The 23,809-nt window shown below is 43.0% G+C and overlaps 1 protein-coding gene across 3 annotated transcripts in view; it reads right to left on the bottom strand.

The window, feature by feature from the left end:
* LOC141110917 (sulfotransferase 2B1-like) overlaps positions 1 to 23,809 on the bottom strand; it is a 57,611-nt gene that overhangs the window by 19,168 nt on the left and 14,634 nt on the right. For all 3 annotated transcript variants that reach the window (XM_073602707.1, XM_073602709.1, XM_073602708.1), the window contains exons 3-5: positions 17,109 to 17,235; positions 4,276 to 4,370; positions 3,232 to 3,412 (exon numbers count right to left, since the gene is read on the bottom strand). In XM_073602707.1, the coding sequence (XP_073458808.1) occupies positions 3,232 to 3,412; positions 4,276 to 4,370; positions 17,109 to 17,235 (403 nt within the window). The remainder of the gene's footprint in view (positions 1 to 3,231; positions 3,413 to 4,275; positions 4,371 to 17,108; positions 17,236 to 23,809) is intronic.

Below are 23,809 nucleotides of genomic sequence, written 5' to 3'. Positions count from 1 at the left end.
AGAATTGGATCCCGCCTCAAGAGGGAACATACCAGACAAACAGATGAACTGTTGTCGAGGCTGCATAGTTTGGAATGCTCCCACAAAGCGAGTCTCGCACGCTCCACCTATCAGGATCTCCTTACAGTGAGGGAAGAACTTCGGACTCTCCTTTTCCATAAGACTAAGCAGAAATTGGCGTGGGCCCAACGTGCCATGTATGAATTCTTAAACAAGCCAGGCACATTGCTGGTCCGGGCGTTATGTGGGCCCTGAACCAGAACCTACATTCCTCACATCCTGACTCCTGCTGGACAGAAGCGGAATTCCGCACCTTTTATCACGGCCTCCATAATCTTGGCAATTCCCCTGCAGCATGTTTCCCCCTTTCCCCCATCAGCTATCCAATCCTATATAGCATCTTCGGGTATGCCGTCTCTTCCACCTGAGGTTAGGGAGGAGTTGGAGGAACCTTTTACAGCTAATTCCAAACTCAGGAAGGCACCTTGTCCCGATGGGCTTACTCCAGCATATGATAAGGCTTTCTCTGAGGTTTTGTTCCCACACTTAGTCCCTGCGCTCAATTTACTTACAGAGGGCCAGCCTATGCCTATGGACGCCTTGCGGGCCAATATTTCCCTGATCTCTGAAGAGGGGAAGGATCTCTCCCAGTGTAGAAGCTACCATCCCATAGCCCTTTTAAATACCGACCTCAAGCTGTTTGCAAAAATTTTAACGAATAGGCTGCTCCCACACATCCCCGACCTTATTCATCGAGACCTGGTGGGATTTGTACCCCTCCGGGAACCCCGGGATAACACTATTCGGGTTGTAAACTTGATCCATGCTGTCAGGTCTGCCCATCACCCCCTTCTCTTGCTATCTATGGATGCAGAGAAGGCTTTTTATAGGGTCAACTGGCAGTTTATGCGTGCCACTCTGGAGCATACTGGGCTGGGGCCATCCATGCTGAGTTGGATCTTCTCTCTCTACTCCTGCCCCACAGTTGCTGTCAAGGCCAATGAAACGCATTCTGATTTCTTCACAATCTCAGAAAAAATCTCTTTGAGCATAAACAATGCACCACCTACATACATAGATATGTATGTAGGTGGTGTGTTGTTTATGCTCAAAGGCATTCTTTGTGAATACTCAATGAAATTTTATGCAATTGTCTTGTTTCTATTGTTGTAGTAATTTTTTTTAATATATACTTGTGTTATGCCTATAAAGTCCATCATCCACAAACCTATTTTCTAAAAATCAATATTCTAGAGCGGCTCACCTCACTAGGCTGGTTGACTGACATTGTCATGCTGAGGCAAAGCATTGGGTGGCCATGGAAATGGAGGACTCAGAGGGTACAGCAAAGAGCTGGCCATGGATTGCCTCTCCACTGCCGAAGGTTCTGCATGACCATCCTACTCTGGGAAGCACTTTGCAAGTATCTAGGCACACCTTCCTTGATTTTTCCGCTGCCTTCGCCCATGGTTCCTATTTCGGGTAATCAGAAGTTCAAACCAGGCCTCCAGTAACCTCAGTTTGACTTCTTGGAGTCAGATGGCAAACTCTCATCTGCAGCATTTGCCTCCGCTGCAGAACCCCCCATAGACTTTTGCATCCGTCTTCAGCTTCGGCACTTTCTTTGTCAGTGTTCTCGTTCCCCAGGCATCTCTCATCAGCTCACAGAGTTGGAGAGTATTTGCCAAAAGAGGGAACCAATCCGCCACTGCCTTTCCACCATTTATGCTGCCCTGATACGACCGGAGATGAGTTTTATCCCCTCCTTCATTTCCCGGTGGGAATCTGACCTTGCTATACAGTATACCGAATCACAAAAGGAGAAAATCCTTCACTTTGCCCAGAAATCCTCCATGGCCACTAAGGACCAAGAGACCAATTATAAGATCCTGAAGAGGTGGTATAGGGTTCCCACTACCTTACACCATATTTCTCCACAAGTACCTGACACATACTGGCGGTGAAGTAGGGATCATGGCACACTGATACATATTTTCTGGGAGTGTCCAAAGCTTAGACTGTTCTGGCAAGATGTGGTCAGTACTTTCAAACACTTGACTAATGTCAATTTGGTGGATGACCCTGCAGCATGTTTGCTGCACCTCTCTCAAAGGCCCATTATAAAATACAAGACCTCTCTTACTATTCAGCTATTAAATGCGGCCAAGACATGCATTCCCTAGTGTTGAAGGTCTGTGAACCCGCCTTCGAAGTCTCTCTGGTTTACCAAAATCAATGGACATGGAAGACCTTACGGCTACACTCAACAACAGGGAGGAGTCCTTTGGTGACACTTAGAGGCCTTGGCAACACTTTGTCTTTACGGATGCCTATTTACAGGAAGTTTTGGACCCTGGTTAATTTCCCCTGGGACGTGTTATGAGGCCCCGGGAGAGAGAATCTGCTTTTTTGTTTCCTTAATGTCCTTTTCCCCTCTGCTCTGGGCATAAGCCCGGTCCCTCTATGCTGTTTATGTTCCTTTTCCACAATTTTTGTTTTTCCCCTCTTATTCCCTTGTCTTTCTCTGTTTCTCCCCTTTATATACTCTTTCAGTCAGTCTGGAATCTTTTCCATGCAGTTTTTTGCTGCTATTATGTATCTGATTATGTTGTTACATTTCATGTTTCTATTGGCATATAATCGTCACCAGGGGTCCCTTTACCTTCCCGTTTTTTTCTCATTGTATTTTCCATAAGATTGCTTCATTAAGTTGGGGCTATCGTATATATATTGGGAACCTTTGAGATGTGTGTGTGTGTTTTTTAGACCTCATTCTTGTTTGTGCCCCCTTTTGTCAAACTACTGGTGTAGCTCTGATGCTTTGTATGTTACCAGCATAACTATGTAACTGTATTTGTGCAATACTCTTGGTATGGTATGTATAATGCAACGTATGGTTCAATAAAGGAATTACAAAAAAAAAAAAAAAAACACGTGCAACTTGTTCTCTGACTCGAGTGCCTGTGAAATACCATGTGCCTGACTGCTGTGCACCTATCAGGGAATGGAACCTGGGACAAAAAAAGCCAGACTAGTCCCGGGCCTGTGCTACATGTGAATAATTAAATGTCTGTAGCCTGGCCACAGATTCACTTGTACTTTCAGTCTTGCATTATTGCAAAGGCAAGTTTTAATATGATTGGTCAGCAAGACAAGATGCCAAACAAAAAATATTTTTTTAATCTTTCATAACGAATCTATAAATAATGACGATTAAACACAAAATGTTACCTTTCCTCATAAAATGGTTGTTTTTTGGATCCATGATGTAATCTGGAACTAAACTATTATTGGACATGCTGTTGCTTTTCATCATGTTAAAGCTAGACTGTTCCACCACCAAGTCAATGGTTTGTTCTTCCAACTCATGTCCAAGGAATGTACATATCTTTTTTACAGTTCCTCTGTGATCCTGAAATAATACAATCATAAATTGTTAAATAGCACTGAGGTAGAAAGGAGCCTTAAAAATGATAGCTTAATGTTTTCATTTTTTTAGTGGATATTCTTGGTTTTAGATGTATTTTTTTTTGGAAAACACAGTCAAGTATTTTTAGAACAAAAGGTATTCACATGTCTCAATCCCTTACAAATCCACAAAATAATGGGTTTATTCATTTCATTCTAGTGGGTGGAGCCACGCAAATCATTCCCTTATTCCTCTGTGGCTAACTGTATATCCAGAACCACTGGTTTCTAGTACAGATACAGCCTAATATTATAGCACCATTTAATCCAAACTGCATTTAGCATGTCAGGCAACATCAGTATATGGAAACCATAGCATCTATAGCACAGGGCTTGGGGAGCAATCAGAAAATGTATAACCTAACAGGTTACGCTGAACAGGCCCAAAAGAAACCAAGAAAACCATCACTGAACCAGTGTGAGGCACAGCAGAGCCTTCTTATAGCAGTAGACATTTACTTCTCTCATTCCATCACAACTCACAAAAATATGGGAATTTTTCCCCATTTTGGTATAGCAGGTGGAGCTCACCTCGCCATAATCTGTTGGACTATATTTTCTCTTTGCTCCCCAAGCCCTACTGCCCAAAAGCTGTCGTTTCCCCATTTTTAATCTGTTTTGTGATTCATGTTAAACTGCCCAGTTGCCATCTCTGACTCATTGGTCAACCCAATAGTTTTTTTGCAGTGACATCTTTTAAATGACCTTCAAGCTTTGAGTTTACAGTACTGCAAGCTTTTCGGTGCTTTATTAGTATTTACAGGAAATGGACATTAAAGTGGATACACAGAACACTTAATTAGTTACCCTTTTCAGATCTTCATAGGTGACAAAAAAGAAGTTACTATTATCTTTCATCTGAATCCAACCTTTGATGTGATCAAACCAGGATCCAAAGGGTACTGCAAGATATTGTTAGAAGAAAAGATTTAGAAATGAGTGAAAAGCTTATCCAAGCTTTGGTTGTTTTTTTTTTTTTTAGCATAATTATGATCTTAGCATAACCAATTTACACAGCAAGGCAATATTCCAAAAATGCAATGTACTTGTGTTGTAAGAAAATGTATTTCAATAATTCCTAAAAGAAAGCACATGATGAATAAGTCATACATTGAACATTTAAGGATAAAGGGCCATTGGTATAGCTGCTGGTTCAAAGGAGTCTCCTTCCTTGCATTTGTTCCAATAGTGCCCCAGTTATTTTCAAGCACTATGTTATCAATTAGTCACGGCACATTTGCTGGTAGTCGCTGGTAACCATAAACTATTTATAACCATTTTTATGGTGTTCAGGGACAAATTGTTTTTACTGTCCAGGGAATTTTTTATAACAATGTCCCCTTTATCAAATCTACAGTGGGGCAAAAAAGTATTTAGTCAGCCACCAATTGTGCAAGTTCTTCCACTTAAAAAGATGAGAGGCCTGAATTTGTCATCATAGATATACCTCAACTATGAGAGACAAAATATGGAAACAAATCCAGACAATCATTGTCTGATTTTTGAAAGAATTTATTAGCAAATTATGGTGGAAAATAAGTATTTGGTCACCTACAAACAAGCAAGATTTCTGTCTCTCACAGACCTGTATCTTCTTTAAGATGCTCCGCTGTCCTCCACTCATTACCTGTATTATTGGCACCTGTTTGAACTTGTTATAAGTGTAAAAGACACCTGTCCACAACCTCAAACAGTCACACTCCAAACTCCACTATGGTGAAGACAAAAGAGCTGTCGAAGGACACCAGAAACAAAATTGTAGACCTGCACCAGGCTGGGAAGACAGAATCTGTAATAGGCAAGCAGCTTGGTATGAAGAAATCAACTGTGGGAGCAATAATTAGAAAATGGAAGACATACAAGACCACTGATAATCTCCCTCGATCTGGGGCTCCACGCAAGATCTCACCCCGTGGGGTCAAAATGATCACAAGAACGGTGAGCAAAAATCCCAGAACCACACGGGGGGACCTAATGAATGGCCTGCAGAGAGCTGGGACCAACGTAACAAAGGCTACCATCAGTAACACACTACGCCGCCAGGGACTCAGATACTGCAGTGCCAGACGTGTCCCCCTTCTTAAGCCAGTACATGTCCGGGCCCATCTGAGGTTTGCTAGAGAGCATTTGGATGATCCAGAAGAGGATTGGGAGAATGTCATATGGTTAGATGAAACCAAAGTAGAACTGTTTGGTAGAAACACAACTCTTCGTGTTTGGAGGAGAGAGAATGCTGTTGCAACCAAAGAACACCATACCTACTGTGAAGCATGGGGATGGCAACATCATGCTTTGGGGCTGTTTCTCTGCAAAGGGAACAGGACGACTGATCTGTGTACATGAAAGAATGAATGGGGCCATGTATCGTGAGATTTTGAGTGCAAACCTCCTCCCATCAGCAAGGGCATTGAAGCTAAAACATGGCTGGGTCTTTCAGCATGACAATGATCTCAAACACACCGCCCGGGCAACGAAGGAGTGGCTTCGTAAGAAGCATTTCAAGGTCCTGGAGTGGCCTAGCCAGTCTCCTGATCTCAACCCCATAGAAACCCTTTTGGAGGGAGTTCAAAGTCCGTGTTGCCCAGCAACAGCCCCAAAACATCACTGCTCTAGCCACTTCACGACCGCTCACTGTATATATACGTCATTTTTTTAAAGATGGATATCTCGGTAACGGCAGCATCTGCTGCCACAACCGAGATATCCATCTTTACAGCGAGCGGTTCTGTACACGATAATGGTGGTCTCAGCGGCGGGTTCGCCGCGAGATCACCGTTATCGGCGGCGGGAGAGGTGCCACCCCCCCTCCCGCCGCTCTCCCGCACCCTCCGCCGCTTACCGGAGCCGTCGGTAGCGGCGGAGGAGATCGGGACCTGTCACCGCTGAGGTACTGAGACGAGTGAGGCCAAGATGGCCCCCACCCGTCTCTATACCATGTGACGGCCGGAGCGACGTCATTACGACGGCTCCGCCCACTTCTCTTAAAGGCACAATTTTTTTTGTGTCATTTTTTTTAAACGACTTTTTTTTTTTTTTTTTGCATTTTAATCTAAATATGAGATCTGAGGACTTTTTGACCCCAGATCTCATATTTAAGAGGACCTGTCATGCTTTTTTCTATTACAAGGGATGTTTACATTCCTTGTAATAGGAATAAAAGTGATCCAAATTTTTTTTTTTTAAAACAGTGAAAAAATAAATAAAATAAAGTAAAATAAATAATAAAAAAAAAAAAAAAAAAATTTAAAGTGCCCTGTCCCGACGAGCTCACGCACAGAAGCGAACGCATACGTGAGTAGCGCCCGCATATGAAAACGGTGGTCAAACCACACATGTGAGGTATCGCCGCGACCGGTATTGCGAGAGCAATAATTCTAGCCCTAGACCTCCTCTGTAACTCCAAACATGCAACCTGTAGAATTTTTTTAAACGTCGCCTATGGAGATTTTTAAGGGTAAAAGTTTGACGCTATTCCACGAGCGGGCGCAATTTTGAAGCGTGACATGTTGGGTATCAATTTACTTGGCATAACATTATCTTTCACAATATAAAAAAAAATTGGGCTAACTTTACTGTTGTCTTATTTTTTTATTCAAAAAAGTGATTTTTTTCCAAAAAAAGTGCGCTTATAAGACCGCTGCGCAAATACGGTGCAAAAAAAAGTATTGCAATGACCGCCATTTTATTCTCTAGGGTGTTAGAAAAAAAACAATATATAATGTTTGGGGGTTCTAAGTCATTTTCTAGCAAAAAAACCTGTTTTAAACATGTAAACACCTAAAATCCAAAACGAGGCTGGTCTTTAAGTGGCTAGAGGAGATCTGCATGGAGGAATGGGCCAACATACCAGCAACAGTGTGTGACAACTTTGTGAAGACTTATGCCCCGTACACACGGTCGGATTTTCCGATGGAAAATGTCCGATCGGAGCGTGTTGTCGGACATTCCGACCATGTGTGGGCTCCATCGGAGCATGCCACGCATGCTCAGAAGAAATTCCGAGACGGAACAGCTCAGTCTGGTAAAATTAGCGTTCGCAATGGATACAGCACTTTTGTCACGGTGCAATGTAAAAAATGGTTTAATACAGCGCACTCTCTTCTCCTTTATAACGTGAGAAGAATTAAGTAGTTTTGCTGCTGATATTCACACAGACTTCTCACAAACTTCTTTCTTTATTATTTATCGGATTCTCTCAATATATTTTTATTTGTCACATCTGACAAAATTATTTTTGGGTTGTTTTCTTTTCTTTTTTTTTTTTTTTTTTTTTTTTTTTTTTTTTTTTAAAGGCTGTTTTTTGTATTTTTTTTTTTTTTTAGGTTTGTATTTTTTTCAGGGCTGATCTTTGTTTTATTTTTTGGTTCGTTTTACTCCCTAATATTTTTGTGTGTTTTGTGTGTCAAGTTACCACAACACCATTGATATCTTATATTATTTAATCTCAAGAAGGTTGCTTGGTGTTGGTGTCCCTTGTTAATTTCACATTGTATTTTTGAAACTCAGAACCAAACAAAGAGGGAGGCAACGCTGGAGAAACAGCTGAAATTAGCGAAGCCTTGGACCCCCAGGGCAGACATCAATTATTTAACATCAAAATTGGTGGCCTGAGGAGTCCATATCTAAGAGAGTGCAGTCTGGTCCAGAAGTCCCAGAGATCATGAAAGCAGCAGATGACATCTGTGTCCCCACGCTGTGCTGCATCTTTTGCCAGACCAGACTGAACCCAGGGTCATCACTTTCTGGTCTTCTTTCCATGCTTCCTTCACGACTGTGGCTCTGGTGTTGGAGATGTGGCAGGAGGAGGAGTAGGACCTGGAGAAGGAGGAAGAGTAGTATTAGGACCTGGAGGAGGAGGAGGAGGAGTAGTAGGACCAGGAGGAGGAGGAGGACCATGTGTGAGGTCACAAATGTGGGTAGCAGATGTTATTTGGCCCCTCAACCCCTTATTGAGAGCTTCCAAAATTAAGGACTCACACAGGAGTCGTTGGCCCTCTTCCATCTGCAGCATTTTGCAGGCAGTTATGCAAGCAAAGTCATGCTCCACAGTGTGGGGGGTTCTCAGGGCCTCTGTAGCCTTCCAAAAGTGGAGGGGAGGGACCTGCATATCAGGCAGCCTGCTTGGCCCGGCCACCTCCTGGCTGAGACTTCCCTGTGTATGAAAAAGGGACATGGTTTTAGTTTTTGCATCATCAATCACAATCATAATTAGTACTCCAAACTAACATCTAGTTAACATCATTGATTGGACAAGCAGAAATATTTAGAGAAATGCTATACCTGGCTCAAGCTGGGCTCCTCCACATGTTGCTGCCTGGAAGCCTCAGCTGGGGGGGAAGGAAGCGTGGAAGAAAGACTGGAGAGTGAGGACCTGGGTTCAGTCTGACCTGCCAGAAAATGCAGCCTGTCATAGTACCACAGCCTGGGGACATAGATGTCATCTGCTGCTCCGGATCTCTGGGAATCCTGGACCATCTTGCGCTCCCTTAGATAAGTGCTTTTCAGGCTACCAATTAGGATCTTCAAATAGGTGATGTCTGCCGTGGGGATCACCGTCTTCACAAATTCCAGCAAATGATCCAGTGCTGCCTTCCTCTTTGTTTGGTTCTTATATTCAGGGTGGTTTATCTCCCATAGACAAGGCAGCTCCCTGAACATATCAATGAAGATTGCCATAAAGTGGTTATCTTTCAAGATATCCATTTTCACTGCAAGACACAACACAAGACAAACCCTAATGTCAGGCAAAACTCTCCTAATCTTGTTACAATATAGGCCTCAATCTAGAAGCAGTATAGGCCCAAGTTTGGCTCTTACCTTCGTTATCACGATCGGCGCCTCCGATACTCCTTCCTCCGCTCACAGATCGTACGTACTACGCACGCGTGTTATGCTTTATACACACTGCGCATGCGTGTAACTCCGCCCGCCCCGACGTTCTTTCTAGTCTATTCCCCGCCCCTTTTCGTTCGGCACAGTAGGGGAAGAGCACATGGCGGAGTCAGAGCAGGTGCGTGCTAATTATAGCGACGAGTAGGAGGCGGAGGTAAGCCGGAAACGTCTGGATCCAGAAGGAGAAGATTTAAGGCATCAAATATGTCCTTTGGGGAGATGTTGGAGATGGTCGACATCCTGAAGAGGGCCGACTATGATGGAAAGTATGGACCTTACCCCAACCCCAATGTCCGAAAGGCCAAGATAATGGCGAAAGTGGTCAAAAGTCTGCACCGGAATTTCGGTCGATCGAAAGATCAGCTCAGGAAGCGGTGGTCGGACCTGAAATTAAGAGAGCATGAGCAGTACCGAAAGATCCGGAGAGTGCTGCAAAAAAGTAAGTAGTTGTCCTGTGTTCCTATTCTTTTTGTGTTTATTACGTTCGTGCTGATCCATGTGCTTTTCTGAACTGTTGTACAGTTTAAAATGGCAGCTTTCATGTTCATGGGCACATTATTCATTTGTATCAAACATTTTTATTTCGGCCTATAAAACACCATTGTTTTGGCCATATGCATTTGACCACATTTTTTAGGGCCTACTGGTATGAAAATAATTTGGTTGTGTAGATGGGTTTGTTACTAGAAGATGGATGTCTATGTCCTTACCAGGCCATGACATCATATAAAGTCCCTAGGGATGGAAATACATGATCTTACCAGATCACGGCTTCCTGAAAGTCCCTAAATCCCCCCTCTCTTCCTCAATTGTCGGGTTTGTTACTAGAATGAAATGCAAACTAGATTCTGTGTAAGGAGAGGACACTCAGCAGCTGTTTAGACATCTGGACACAGGAGCACTAGTGTGGAACACAAGAACACCCTTTTTATTAGGGGGCCCACACAGGTGCTCCAGTGTATACTATAGGGGTGTCTCCATCTGTGAAGCTTGTACAAGACAGGTAAAGTATTGAAGCTTGACAAAGTACCCAAAAAATTCTACATCTTGGAACTCTGCCAAAATCGACAATTGTACCCCACTTCCAAGCAATGTTTCACATTTATAGTTCTGCCATCAAATATCTGTGTGCTAAGTATACCATTTTTTTTCACATAGGGGAGAAAAGACTCGGAGGACACCCCTCATCCGAGGAGACCAGAGACCCCCCACCTCTGGAAGAAGGGGAAATCCCACAAAGACAAGCAGAGCAGGAGGAGGAAGACGTGGTGGAAATTGTCACCACAACAGGTGAGTGTCTGCGACCACAGGCTCAGGTAAGTGATGGATGCCCGCATATTTATAATACATGTTTTTTTTTTTTTGGTTTCTATCTTTTTAAGGTGATCATGATGTTGTGGATCCAGGGCATTTCACCTCGGAAAGTGCACAGATCCTGATTGGGGAGATCATGGGGTGTAATGTTGCATTGAAAAACATCAAGAAAAACATCAATGATGTTATTCAAAAAAATAAGAACATCATTGATGTTTTGGGGAGAGTTTAAAACCCCTCCAAAACCCTTTCTTTTATGTTGTGCTACAATTTTAAAATTTTTTGTCGAATTATAGAAAAGCCAAATTTTGAAGAGGCACACAGTGTGTCAACATGTGCTATCTGCCATCACGGAAGATCAATGGACGTGTTTTGGGGGTGCAACCCCTTCCTTAATAATAAAGTAGCTGAGAGGAAGGGGTTGCTCCCCCAAAACACGTCCCTTGATCCCCCGTGATGGCAGGTAGCACATGTTGACATTCGGCTATTTGTGTGCATCTTCAAAATTTGGCTTTTCCTGGGGTGACTTTACCCCACCTGAACGCAATATCAAACACAGTTTCTAAATACTCATGTCTGATACTACCTTCAAGTTCTACCAAATGTGAACTTTGTAAGTTCAAGATTTGTGTCTTTCTTGTGGGTTTGAAACATGCCTGTTTTATCTTAAATGGACATTTCTACTTTTTCTAATGCCACCCCAAAAATTGTTATACAACAAACATGTTGGTTTGTTTTAAAAACCTTGTCAAAATGCACATGTGATTGTGCAGTTATTAAAAAGATTGTTAATCAAGAATGTGTGGATAATTGTCTCAATGCTACAACACTTTTGTGGTGCTCTAATTGCTGCTTTCTGTGACAATGGGTGTTATTTCATAAGGGCAAATCCACTTTGCACTACAAGTGCAGTTTCAGTGCAGTTTCAAGTGCACTTGTAGTGCAACGTGTCTTTGCCTTTAGTAAATAACACCCAACAGTTCTTTGTATAAGGTTACACAATCACGCCATTTTCAGGACTCACCACATTTCTGTCAGGGGCAGCTAAAACAAACACAAGCAGTAAATTTCACCAAAGATTTGCTTAATTTTTTTTATTTGATAAAGGTTTCACACATTGTCTGGCATATTGATAGCCCCCCTACCCGCAACGAATTCAAGGTATCTTAGCCGGACATCACTGGCACTCAGGGAGGGCAAGCCAGGACGGCCACTTTCAAGCGCCGTCAGGGTTGGTTCATTTTGAATTCCGGCTTCAGGCCCAACTGAGCCAGCATAGTTGGCAGAATGTTGCCGTAAAAAGTTGTGTAGAACACAGCACGCCAGGATAATGTGATTCAGTTTGTACTCCGCCATATGTATGCGTGTAAGAAATAGGCGGAACCGGCTGGCCATTCCAAACATGTTCTCCACCACTCTTCTGGCTCTGGCCAGCCGGTAATTAAAAACCCTCTGGTCCGGGGTGAGGGTCCTCATCAGGAATGGCCGCATAAGATGGTCCCCCAGTGCAAATGCTTCATCCGCAACGAAGACGAATGGGAGTCCTTCCACATTGTCTTCTGGAGGTGGCAAGTCCAAGCTGCCATTCTGCAGACACCTGCAGAACTCCGTCTGGGCGATGACTCCACCATTGGACATCCAGCCATTCTTCCCCACGTCCACATACAGGAACTCATAAGTAGCCGACACCACAGCCAATATCACAATACTATTGAACCCCTTATAATTATAATAGTACGACCCCGAGTTGGGTGGTGGGATGATGTGGACGTGTTTCCCATCAATTGCCCCTCTGCAGTTAGGAAAGTCCCACCGCTGGGCAAAGTGGGAGGCCACCGTCTGCCATTCCTGTGGCGTGGAAGGAAACTGTTGAGGAAAACAAAAAAAAAATTAGTATTTTTGCACATTAAAACATGGAAAGCAGATTAGACACAAACATTCTTGGCCAACATCAAGATAACATTTATTAATGGGAATTTTTCAACACCAAAGTATAAGGTACACCTATCATATTTCCCCCCCCCTCTCCTGGGCCATTTCTAACATTATGGGGGGGGAGCTCTTGGACAGGTAACCCTCTCCACTTCATTGAGAGATGAATGCCTAAATAATGTGCATTACTTTCAACAGCCCCTCCTTAGTTACACTATCGGCAGCCCACTGGACAGGCAAGAAGTGTCATAATACAAAGATATAAATACACACTGTACACATTGAGCACATTTGGACATTCTGCTATTTACCTATCAAGATAATAATAGTATACAAAAACTTTAAACATTACCATTTTAAAGTATACAGGCAGGCCCTTGCACTACATGCTTTGGGGAATTCATCCATACATCTGACCACAAAACAGATGGGTATAGTGTGTATGGGTTTGGCAAGGTCAGCAGATAGATGATTGAGGATAGATAGAGAATTGTTATCAGCTGACTTAGCAGTTGGGGGGAGGGAGGGTTGATGATTTGGGGACCCCTAAATAAAAGCCTCTGGCACTCTGCCTGAATTTAAATTACAAATCACATTTTAGGGGGTGTTTGGGGTAAAGCACTACTATGGAGCTGATAAAATACATTAAGTGACTACATGAGGTGAATATAGGGGCAGGAGAGCATGCTGGGGAGGTAAGTGAAGGCAAATATGTATGAAGGACAAAAAAAAAAAAATTACATAAAAATCCAGCATGAATGAGGACAAGGGACATTCACAGCATATTACAATCATGGTAATTAGGGAATGAGGAAAGAAATACAATCAAACATTAAATACAATAAAATGTGATATTAAAGGATTAAAATCTTACCTTAATATACTCCTTCTGCAGGACCTGTATGATGGCAGAACAGGTCTCTGGGATTATGAACCCCAGAGCCTGGGGGGAGATGCCTGGCGAGAACTTGAGGTCCTGCAGGCTTCTCCCCGTCGCCAAGTACCGCAGGGTGGCGACGAGCCTCTGCTCCGGAGTGATGGCTTGCCTCATGCAGGTATCCTGCCTGCTAATATAGGGGGTCAGCAAAGCCAACAAACGGTGAAATACGGGGTCCGTCATCCGGAGAAAGTTCCTGAAATCATCAGGATTATTCTCACGGATCTCACGGAGCAAAGGCATATGACAGAACTGGTCACGCTGAAGCAACCAATTCTTGGTCCATGAACTCCTCCCCACCCTGTTCATGGACTGGATTTGTGTCAAGGTCAGGACCCCAACACCAAGCCCCCGCACAGCACGAACTCTACGAGAGGTACGTATACGCAACATGGCTAGAAAACGGTCGGCTGCTCAGAACGAAGTAACAGAACGCACTGAAGAACAGCAAGGCCTGTGAAGAGCGACCTGAAAAACAGTAACGAACGAACAAGAACACAATGACTAATAAGTCATGCGGAGCTTGCTTGAACGCACTGAAGAGCAGATACAAACCCACAAGCACAAACTGGACAGCAGAAAACGATCTGAAAACCACGAGTCTGAAAAAGCGCGAATCATCTCTCACCAAACTTTTACTAACACGAGATTAGCAAAAGGAGCCCAAAGGGTGCCGCGCTTGGTTCTGAAATGGCCTTTTCTATTCTCGTCGTACGTGGTTTACGTCACCGCGTTCTTGGCGATCGGAAATTCCGACATCTTTGTGCGACCGTGTGTACGCAAAACAAGTTTGAGCCAACATCCGTCGGAAAAAATTCTAGGATTTTGTTGTCGGAATGTCCGATCAATGTCCGACCGTGTGTACGGGGCATTACAGAAAACGCTTGACCTCTGTCATTGCCAACAAAGGGTATATAACAAAGTATTGAGATGAACTTTTGATATTGACCAAATACTTATTTTCCACCATAATTTGCAAATAAATTCTTTCAAAAATCAGACAATGTGATTGTCTGGATTTGTTTCCACATTTTGTCTCTCATGGTTGAGTTATACCTATGATGACAATTACAGGTGTCGCTCATCTTTTTAAGTGGGAGAACTTGCACAATTGGTGGCTGACCAAATACCTTTTTGCCCCACTGTATACTGATTCATTGCTCTAACGGCAGATAAGGTTTGAAAAAATGTACTTGAGAAAATGGGCTCTAGGCTCCCTTTTGGCACCCTGTAAAAGCAACTGCCGCATGGACTTTGCTAATTTAATAGATCAGCTTATGTAAAAAATTATATTCAAAAACGTTAGAGCTTATAGTTAATTTTATTCATACATTAAACCTACATATCCTGGCTTTTCCCCTACTTGCTTACAATGCTGTGTCAGTGCCTGGCTTCTACTAAAGTTCACTGGCTAGTCTTAATACCACAGTAATCAGATCATACAATATAGCTAAACAAATACACCAAGACTAGGGGCAGAACGGACGAAGGAGATGCCAGAATGCCTAAAATGATCACTATATGAGTAGGGAAACTGTTGGCCGTCTCTACTAAAAGTTCAGCTCCAAGGTATAGTGGGTGAACTATAAACACATATGACATTATTTCTCCTCCAAAAAAATATACACATTGTGAAAAGACAGTAACAGTTAGGACCCAGTCAGCCTGTACTGGCAGGCAAGGAAGTCCAAAACCAGTCTAGAACCCCTGTGGTATAAACTGGAATGTCTCTAATATTCTGTAACACAATGCGCGAGTGGCCAGGACCAATTGATCCGCACTCGAGCCATTGGCTTCAAGCGCTGATCGGTTGCCGGTCGGCTGGTGGTTTTCCAACATGCCCATTCAACAGAAGTCGGACATTAGGGCGGCATGTGTTGGACAGGCTGCTGTACACATCGGTCGAATTCGGCCAGTGTGTACCAGCCTTTAGAAACTCTCCACCTAATCAGAAAGTTACAGGAAACGCACAGGAGACCATTAAGTTTATCTATTCATAATATGTCAAAAGACTTGTCCTTTTTAATGTTTTATGACTAGGACAGTAGAGCCTTCTTAGAACAGAAGGTATCCACATATTTCATTGCATCACATATCCCAACAAAAGAGGATATTTTCTCAATTTAGTCTGACTACGAAGCACCCGTTCTCTACCTTTTCAGTTGCACCTGCGTTGCTAGGTGCTGATAACGTAACTCCATAAAGACCATTGTTTAGAGACTTCTCCTCCCAGCAGCACTCACTATCAACTGCATAAAAACCTCCCTCACAGGTGCACTCTGAAAGCTGCTGTAGAGCGCCCTGCTGAGCTGGTTGATTGGTTGTGTGGGCTCAGCATTCAAGAAAGGACATATGGCAGCATCTTTTGTAAATTAAGAACAAATCCTAAAATAATTTAACCAAGTTACTGACTTAAACCTAACAAACTATATCACCGTGTGAGAACTGGATCATTTATTTGATAATGGGATTTGTGGGATTGGGGTGGCCATCGTCTTTTGTGGGTTACTAACTAAGCCTCAACTTATCAAATGAATACAGGAAAATACATGTGACAGTCGCCATCTTCTTTTGTAAGTTAAAGTGGTTGTAAATGCTGCCATATACCCAGTGAAGTAACTGGCCCCAGGTGATACACAGGGATGAAACAAATCCTCCTACGTAAGTTATACCTGTTTATCAGCAGTCTTCTCTTCTCTACATCCATTTAAAGTGCAGAATTTATAAAGCTTGTCTGAGTGGTCAGAAAATAGGGGGCAAAGAGCTGAAGTTACACTCTGCAGAGCTCAGTGAGGAGAGGTTTAAGAGCTGAGTGGAGGGAAGGGACACACACCCCTGTCACACAGCATACAGGAACACAGCTGAGGCTGTCAATAAGCTGGAGGACCCTCCCCGTCACCATTTTTCTCTTGGTGTCAGGAAAACTTGTCAGAAGTGAGTCATGCTAATAGCAGAGGAACGAGTCAGCAGACAGAAATGATACTTAGTGCTCTGGATTGAGGCAAGTACACACAACAGAGGTATATGATTGGTTCAAATTTCATGTCTGAAGTTTACAACCACTTTAATAACTAATCCTTATCTAACTAAATTACTGATTTAAACTTAATTCTATCTTGGGAATGTCTGTGAATTGGAACATTTATTTGGGGGTCTATTAATTACATCAGATAGTGTTTTCTAAACAGGCCTTTTTTCAGCCACACAGGCACTAAGGGAAGCCTGCAAATGATATAACAAGGAGTGTAGAGCTTCTGACTGCAAATTAATGCCATGTTGTTGGATGAACACTGTGGTTGGGTCATGTTGAACAATTTCACGGGTTGGCCAGTGGGGTTCCAAGGCCTAATTTTCTCCAGTGGGCCCCAGTGTCCCAGTCTGCCCCAGACTGCATCACATTAACAGGACCAACTGGCATGAGGGAATATAAGTATCCTCGTTCAGACACAGGCTCTGTTGGGCAAAAGCGAGTAAATGGTACCTCACAATTTTATTTTGTCTACCAAGTTAACATACAATAGCTTAGTAATCATTTTTCTTTTTTGAGTGTCACACTTGCATTTACCTCTGCCTTCCAAGAAGTCCTCCATGAATTCATCAAAGCTATTGGGTTTCCTAATGACAAAAGACATGTGGGCATAATGATACAGAGATACCAGAACATCTTTTGGATTTCTCGCTGTATATATAACCTAAAATAGAACAAAAACAGAAATTGTGGAAAAGCAACCATTAAATATAATCTTACATTCTCATACCCCCATCTATACAGGTTCGAAGAGGTACCAATCAGGGGTGTCCTCTGTCTCCGCTGTTTGCGGTCGCTATCGAGACGTTGGCACTGAGATTTCGCCAGTCTCCTCTCTTTAAAGGCATCACTATGGGTGAGAGAGTAGATACTATAGGACTATACGCAGATGACATTATTTTATATATGCAGGATACCTCTGCCTCATTAGGAATAGCAATGCAAATCGTAGACAAATTTGGCACGTATTTGGGCCTTAAAATTAACTGGCAGAAGTCAGCTCTGATGCCCTTTTTCTCGCAGGCCCTTCCATGCAGTGATCCTCCATGCCCTCTTAAAGCGGAGTTCCGCTGAAAAAAAAAATATTAAAAGTCAGCAGCTACAAATACTGCAGCTGCTGACTTTTCACATTTGGACACTTACCTGTCCTGGGCACCCGCAATCTTTCCCTCGGCTCTGGGGTTGAGGCGCTGCCATCTTCGGTAAGGAAATCAGGAAGTGAAGCCTTGCGGCTTCACTTCCTGGTTCCCTACTGCGCATGCACGAGTCGCTCTGCGCCATTTCACTCATCCCTGCTGTCTTCTGGGACCTGTGTGTCTCCCAGAAGACAGCGGGGGGGATGGAGTAGGCGCCGGACGTGGCGTAGGTCACTGCGATCACTGCGATGATCTATGCCCAGAAGTGGGAGCAAATACCTGTATTACACAGGTATCTGCTCCCCCCCCCCCCCCCCGACAGGTGCCAAATGTGACACATCGGAGGGGGGGAGGATTCCAAAAAGCAGAAGTTCCATTTTGGGGTGGAACTTCGCTTTAAGGTAGTGACCTCGTTTAAATATTTGGTAATCATTATTACCCTGTCTCCTTCAGAGGCTTCCCAAGCGAATCTGGACCCTCTGGTTATGATGATAAAAGCTAAACTTACTGTCTGGGCCAAACTTCCCCAGTCTGTGGCAGCCAGAATTAATCTTATTAAGATGATCCTTCTGCCCAAGTGTCTGTATGTGCCTACCTCAATACCAAAATCATTTTTTAAAACCCTGGACACACTACTTTTCACCTTTATTTGGGCCCCCCATAGGCGGAAACTTAAATTCTCCACTCTGCAGCGCCCTAAGGCTGATGCTGGCATGGCATTGCCTAACTTATATTATTATTATTTGGCTGGTCGGCTACGCTATCTGACAGACTGGTTGGACCGGCTACACCGGCAATGGTTGAGTCATATCTCGCCTATGTCCTTAAAATCAAACATCTGTTGATAGCACTGAAGGCACCTATGGCAGCACGGGGGGAAAGGCATATACCAATATTGACATTGGCCCGTACGGTGTGGAGGTAGACCAAGAAAATTACACATTTTCAGGGTACCAATGAGACACTACCACTCTGGCACAATCCAATGGCACAATCCAATGTTCCCCCATTTAAAGCAATTTGTGGACTCTGGATTCTGGGAGCGTAGTGGAATGGTTTCTCTGGACAACATCTATGATGGAAATGTAATCAGGTATAGTATGTGGCGCTGATCTATCCTCAAGTACCAAACTACGGAAAAAGGATCACCAATGCTGCACCAATCAGTTTGAGTACAATCTTCCTATTACAAATACAAGTGTGTAACAATAAACCTTAAGACCACTCCAAAAAACGGAAAAAACAGATTGCTACCACAATATTACCATATGACTTCTTACTTCCAAGTGCACAGTGCATATATATTAAAAATACCACAGTATAACCCCTACATCACAATATTGACTTGTGAATCTTCATGCTTAAACTTACATAAACTATTAAAGTGCTTTGCGCAGAGTGCAACTCCTGATGCGATAAATAATACAAATAATGATAAGTGACACAGTGTGCAAAATAATCATAAGTTGCATAATATGTGACTGAAAGTACAGCCCAAAAATTATTATAGTGCAGAGAAATATATATGTGTGGTTCCTCGTGCTGTAAAATATAGGGTGTGCACTGCTCCTCTCTAAAAATATGACAATTGTGGAAAAATGTAAAAATGGCCCAGTGTGCAAAATACTCATAAATGCATATCTGCGACTATAGATGCGAGAAAAAGCCCCGCATCAACATATAGGCAGTAATAGTATACAGAGAGTGATTGTGCAATGTAGTCATACATGCATCGCTTGAGATGCGATTAAACACCCAACATCCACAATTAGACAGTGTAGTACATAAAAAGTGACAATAGTGCAATAAAGTCCACACCAATGCTGTTGTCATGCAATGTGACTTCCACACAAAAAAGTCTATTCTAAAGTGCAAATAAAAATGACTTGTGCTGAATTATTCCACTTCATTTCTGGTGCACACACCAATTGTTTCCCCCAGCCTCTCACCTCCAGTGGCGGCCCCCAATGGGCTGAATCAAGCAGATGGATAGTGCTTTGGTGGAGAGGATGGGTTTCCTGAGGCGATTCACCTTCCCCGGAGGATGTCCATGGATCTGGCTCTCTGTCACGATTCCCGCCACTCACAGCAATCCCAGAGTAGTGATAAGGAAGAAAGGAATAGCTTCCATAGTGTAGTAGTTTAAATGAAGTTTATTGTAACAAACGTAATAACTTACATTAAGGTAAAAAACGAGCAGTAGAAAAGCAATAGGCTTCCGGGTTCGGCCGTACCCGGGAAGCGTCGGCACCTGGCTCCCCCTACCCTGACGCGTTGCGTCACACCACGTGACTTTCTCAAAGGGATGAAAGAGAAAGTCACGTGGTGTGACGCAACGCGTCAGGGTAGGAGGAGCTATTCCTTTCTTCCTTATCACTATTCTGGGAATGCTGTGAGTGGCAGGAATCGCGACAGAGAGCCAGATCCACGGACATCCTCCAGGGAAGGTGAATCGCCTCAGGAAACCCATCCTCCCCACCAAAGCACTATCCATCTGCTTGATTCGGCCCATTGGGGGCCGCCACTGGAGGTGAGAGGCTGGGGGAAACAATTGGTGTGTGCACCAGAACTGAAGTGGAATAATTCAGCACAAGTCACTTTTATTTGCACTTTAGAATAGACTTTTTTGTGTGGACATCAGAAGTCACATTGCATGACAACAGCATTGGTGTGGACTTTATTGCACTATTGTCACTTTTTATGTACTACACTGTCTAATTGTGGATGTTGGGTGTTTAATCGCATCTCAAGCCGCAGAGATGCATGCATGACTACATTGCACAATCATCACTCTCTGTATACTATTACTGCCTATATGTTGATGCGGGGCTTTTTCTCGCATCTATAGTCGCAGATATGCATTTATGAGTATTTTGCACACTGGGCCATTTTTGCATTTTTCCACAATTGTCATATTTTTAGAGAGGAGCAGTGCACACCCTATATTTTACAGCATGAGGAACCACACATATATATATCTCTGCACTATAATAATTTTTGGGCTGTACTTTCAGTCACATATTATGCAACTTATGATTATTTTGCACACTGTGTCACTTATTATTTGTATTATTTATCGCATCAGGAGTTGCACTCTGCACAAAGCACTTTAATAGTTTATGTAAGTTTAAGCATGAAGATTCACAAGTCAATATTGTGATGTAGGGGTTATACTGTGGTATTTTTAATATATATGCACTGTGCACTTCGAAGTAAGAAGTCATATGGTAATATTGTGGTAGCAATCTGTGTTTTTTCCGGTTTTTGGAGTGGTCTTAAGGTTTATTGTTACACACTTGTATTTGTAATAGGAAGATTGTACTCAAACTGATTGGTGCAGCATTGGAGATCCTTTTTCCGTAGTTTGGTACTTGAGGATAGATCAGCGCCACATACTATACCTGATTTCAATTACTTATTCATTGGGGTGTGTGAGTGCACTCTTCTATGTTGGCAGCTTCTTATCTGGTACCATATTTTAATGCTTAGGTTGGATTTTTCATTGATGAGGTTGTGGTTTTGCGCATTAGTCCCTGCCTTTTTGTTTTATGATGGAAATGTATTGGCTTCTTTTGAGGGATTGCAAAGGAAATATGAATTGCCCCAATCAACCTTTCATAGGTATTTACAACTTCGACATGTGCTACATACTCAATTTTGTATTCCTGACATTGACTTCTCTGAATACCCACTGATAAGAGTTCTTCAATCTCAGGGTAAAACAAGGAAACTGAGGCGCCTCTGGGTGCAGACTTTAAAACAATTTATTATAAAAACAGCAAGGTTTGCACTCACGTTTAAGAAGGAGTTTTCAAGCATAAAATAGTCCCAAGGCAATCAAGGGGGTCTGTGGAGTCATCTCTCTCAAGCTTGACAAAGGAGCGCAGCAGTCACGTCACTCACAGCTAGCCGGCTCAGGAAACGCGTCGCACAGCGTGTGACATCATCATCCCTTGCCTGGATCACTGTTTGCTATTCGAGCCTCGCTTTAGTGTTCTTCCTCGCTGTCGGCCAGTATCCATCCAGCGCTTCGGGACAACCCAGAGGTTACATATCCATCGCTGAGAGAGATGACTCCATGGACCCCCTTGATTGCCTTGGGACTATTTTATGCTTGAAAACTCCTTCTTAAATGTGAATGCAAACCTTGCTGTTGCTGTTTTTTTGTTAATAAAGTCTGCACCCAGAGGCGCCTCCGTTTCCTTGTTTTACAGTGTTTTTGGGAATATGGCTTTCACTCCCACCGGAAGGCTGCCATGAATGTGGACTACACATATTACCTCCACCATCTCATCCGCTGTGTTACATCACGGACTCTACTCTCAATACCATTTCCTCATCCAAATTAGAGTTCATTTATGTATATTGCCATATGTTTGGATTTTTGCTTTTAATTCTTGCGCCAAATACATGTCATTTTTCTTCGATCTCAGGGCCCTAGGAGACTTATCTCAACTCTGTATCTACATTTACTCTCTGCCATGACTAGTGGGGCTCCACTGGAGGTGCGCATCAAGTGGCAACCACTTGTCCCAGATTTGTCTGATGAGGATTGGGAGGAGGTATGCTCTGTCCATCTATCTGTATCTCCCAAAGTCAACAATAAATGAATCCACCTTTATATGCTACATCAAACACACCTGACCCTGCTCAGACTGCACCCAATGCACCGTATACCTACCTCTGCCTGCACTAGGTGCACCTGTCCACACGCGAATTTTGCACATGTTATGTGGCTCTGTCCAGTTATAGTGAGATACTGGTAACAGGTGACAGAGATATTGTCTGCAGTCTTATCAATTCCTGTTCCATGTACCCCACTGGTGTGTCTGCTGGGGGTTCTCGATGAGGAGCAATGGCCAAGACATATTAGAACCATACATACATGGCTTTGGTTAGTGAATCAGGTATTACACTATGAAAACTCATATTTGAACACAGGGGTTGCCCAATTAAGTATAATAAAGTGTGGGATGCTTGGTGTTCTTCTGCCCTTACTGTAACCAACACGTAACTATATCACTAAAAGATTTGAGAAATAGCTATTGTACTTTTGTGTTTCTATGGTATATTTTCTATAACATGTGTATCGGGATCAAAATGCTGAGACATGCAGTGTACTTGTAAAGACATCGAAATGTTTGCACTGTAAGATGGACCGCACTGTTTTGTTTGCTCATGTTGAGCGCATTTGATAACTGTCATTGTCATGTACCTTTTTTCAATAAAAAGAGTTAAAAAATATATATAATCTTACATGAACAATGAACCAGGGATGAAGATTGTTTAGCTGATCCATGCCTTAAACATCTACAAGTTGTGGAATATTAACATCTTTAAAATTAAAACTTGTAAAGGAAAAAAAAACAAAAAACAAAAATATCTCTATACTTACCTGCTCTGTGCAATTGAATTGCACAGAGCGGCCCTGATCCTCCTGTTCTTGGGTCCCCCGCTGGTGCTCCTGGCCCCTCCTCTCTGTCCAGTGCCCCCATGGTAAGGCACTTCCCATGGCGGCACTCGTGCATACTCGCTCCTGAGCCCTGGTGCTGCATCTATTGACACAGACAGTGGGACTCAGCCCTGTCCTCCGTCACTGGCCTTGATTGACAGCAACAGGAGAAAATGGTTCCCAATGCTCCAGCAAAGCCAGTGAGACAAGGAAGTGAGGAGAGAGAGAAGCTGCAGACGTGCATCGCGCTGGTTCGAATGAGCCAAAACCGGTGTCTAAACATTTGGTACCTTAATGCAAGGGTGCATTAAGGTAAAAAATGTTTAGGCTTTAGAACCACTTTAACTGTAGAATGATATAAAAATGGCACCATTGAACCACTTTTAATTTAAAGCCTAACTCCAGGTTTTCTTTCACTTTAAATAGTTAATTTGGGCCAAGCTGGTCCAAACAAACTATTTAATTTTTTCCATTTACTAATAGATGTGATTCAAGTAAATAGCAATCACTATTTCTCTGCAAGCTATTGGATAGTATATTATTATCACGGTTCTCGAATCCTCTGTCCATTAGGGAATGCTGGTTTAAATTGAATTTAAGGTAACAATTGTAAAACACAGATGGAGGTCATCATTCACACAGCATTCAGT

Source organism: Aquarana catesbeiana, linkage group LG10 (genome assembly GCF_042186555.1).
Source record: "Aquarana catesbeiana isolate 2022-GZ linkage group LG10, ASM4218655v1, whole genome shotgun sequence".
Classification (NCBI taxonomy): Eukaryota; Metazoa; Chordata; class Amphibia; order Anura; family Ranidae; genus Aquarana; species Aquarana catesbeiana.
The sequence above is the reverse complement of the archived record's forward strand: the minus strand, read 5'-3'. Positions and strand labels throughout refer to the sequence as shown.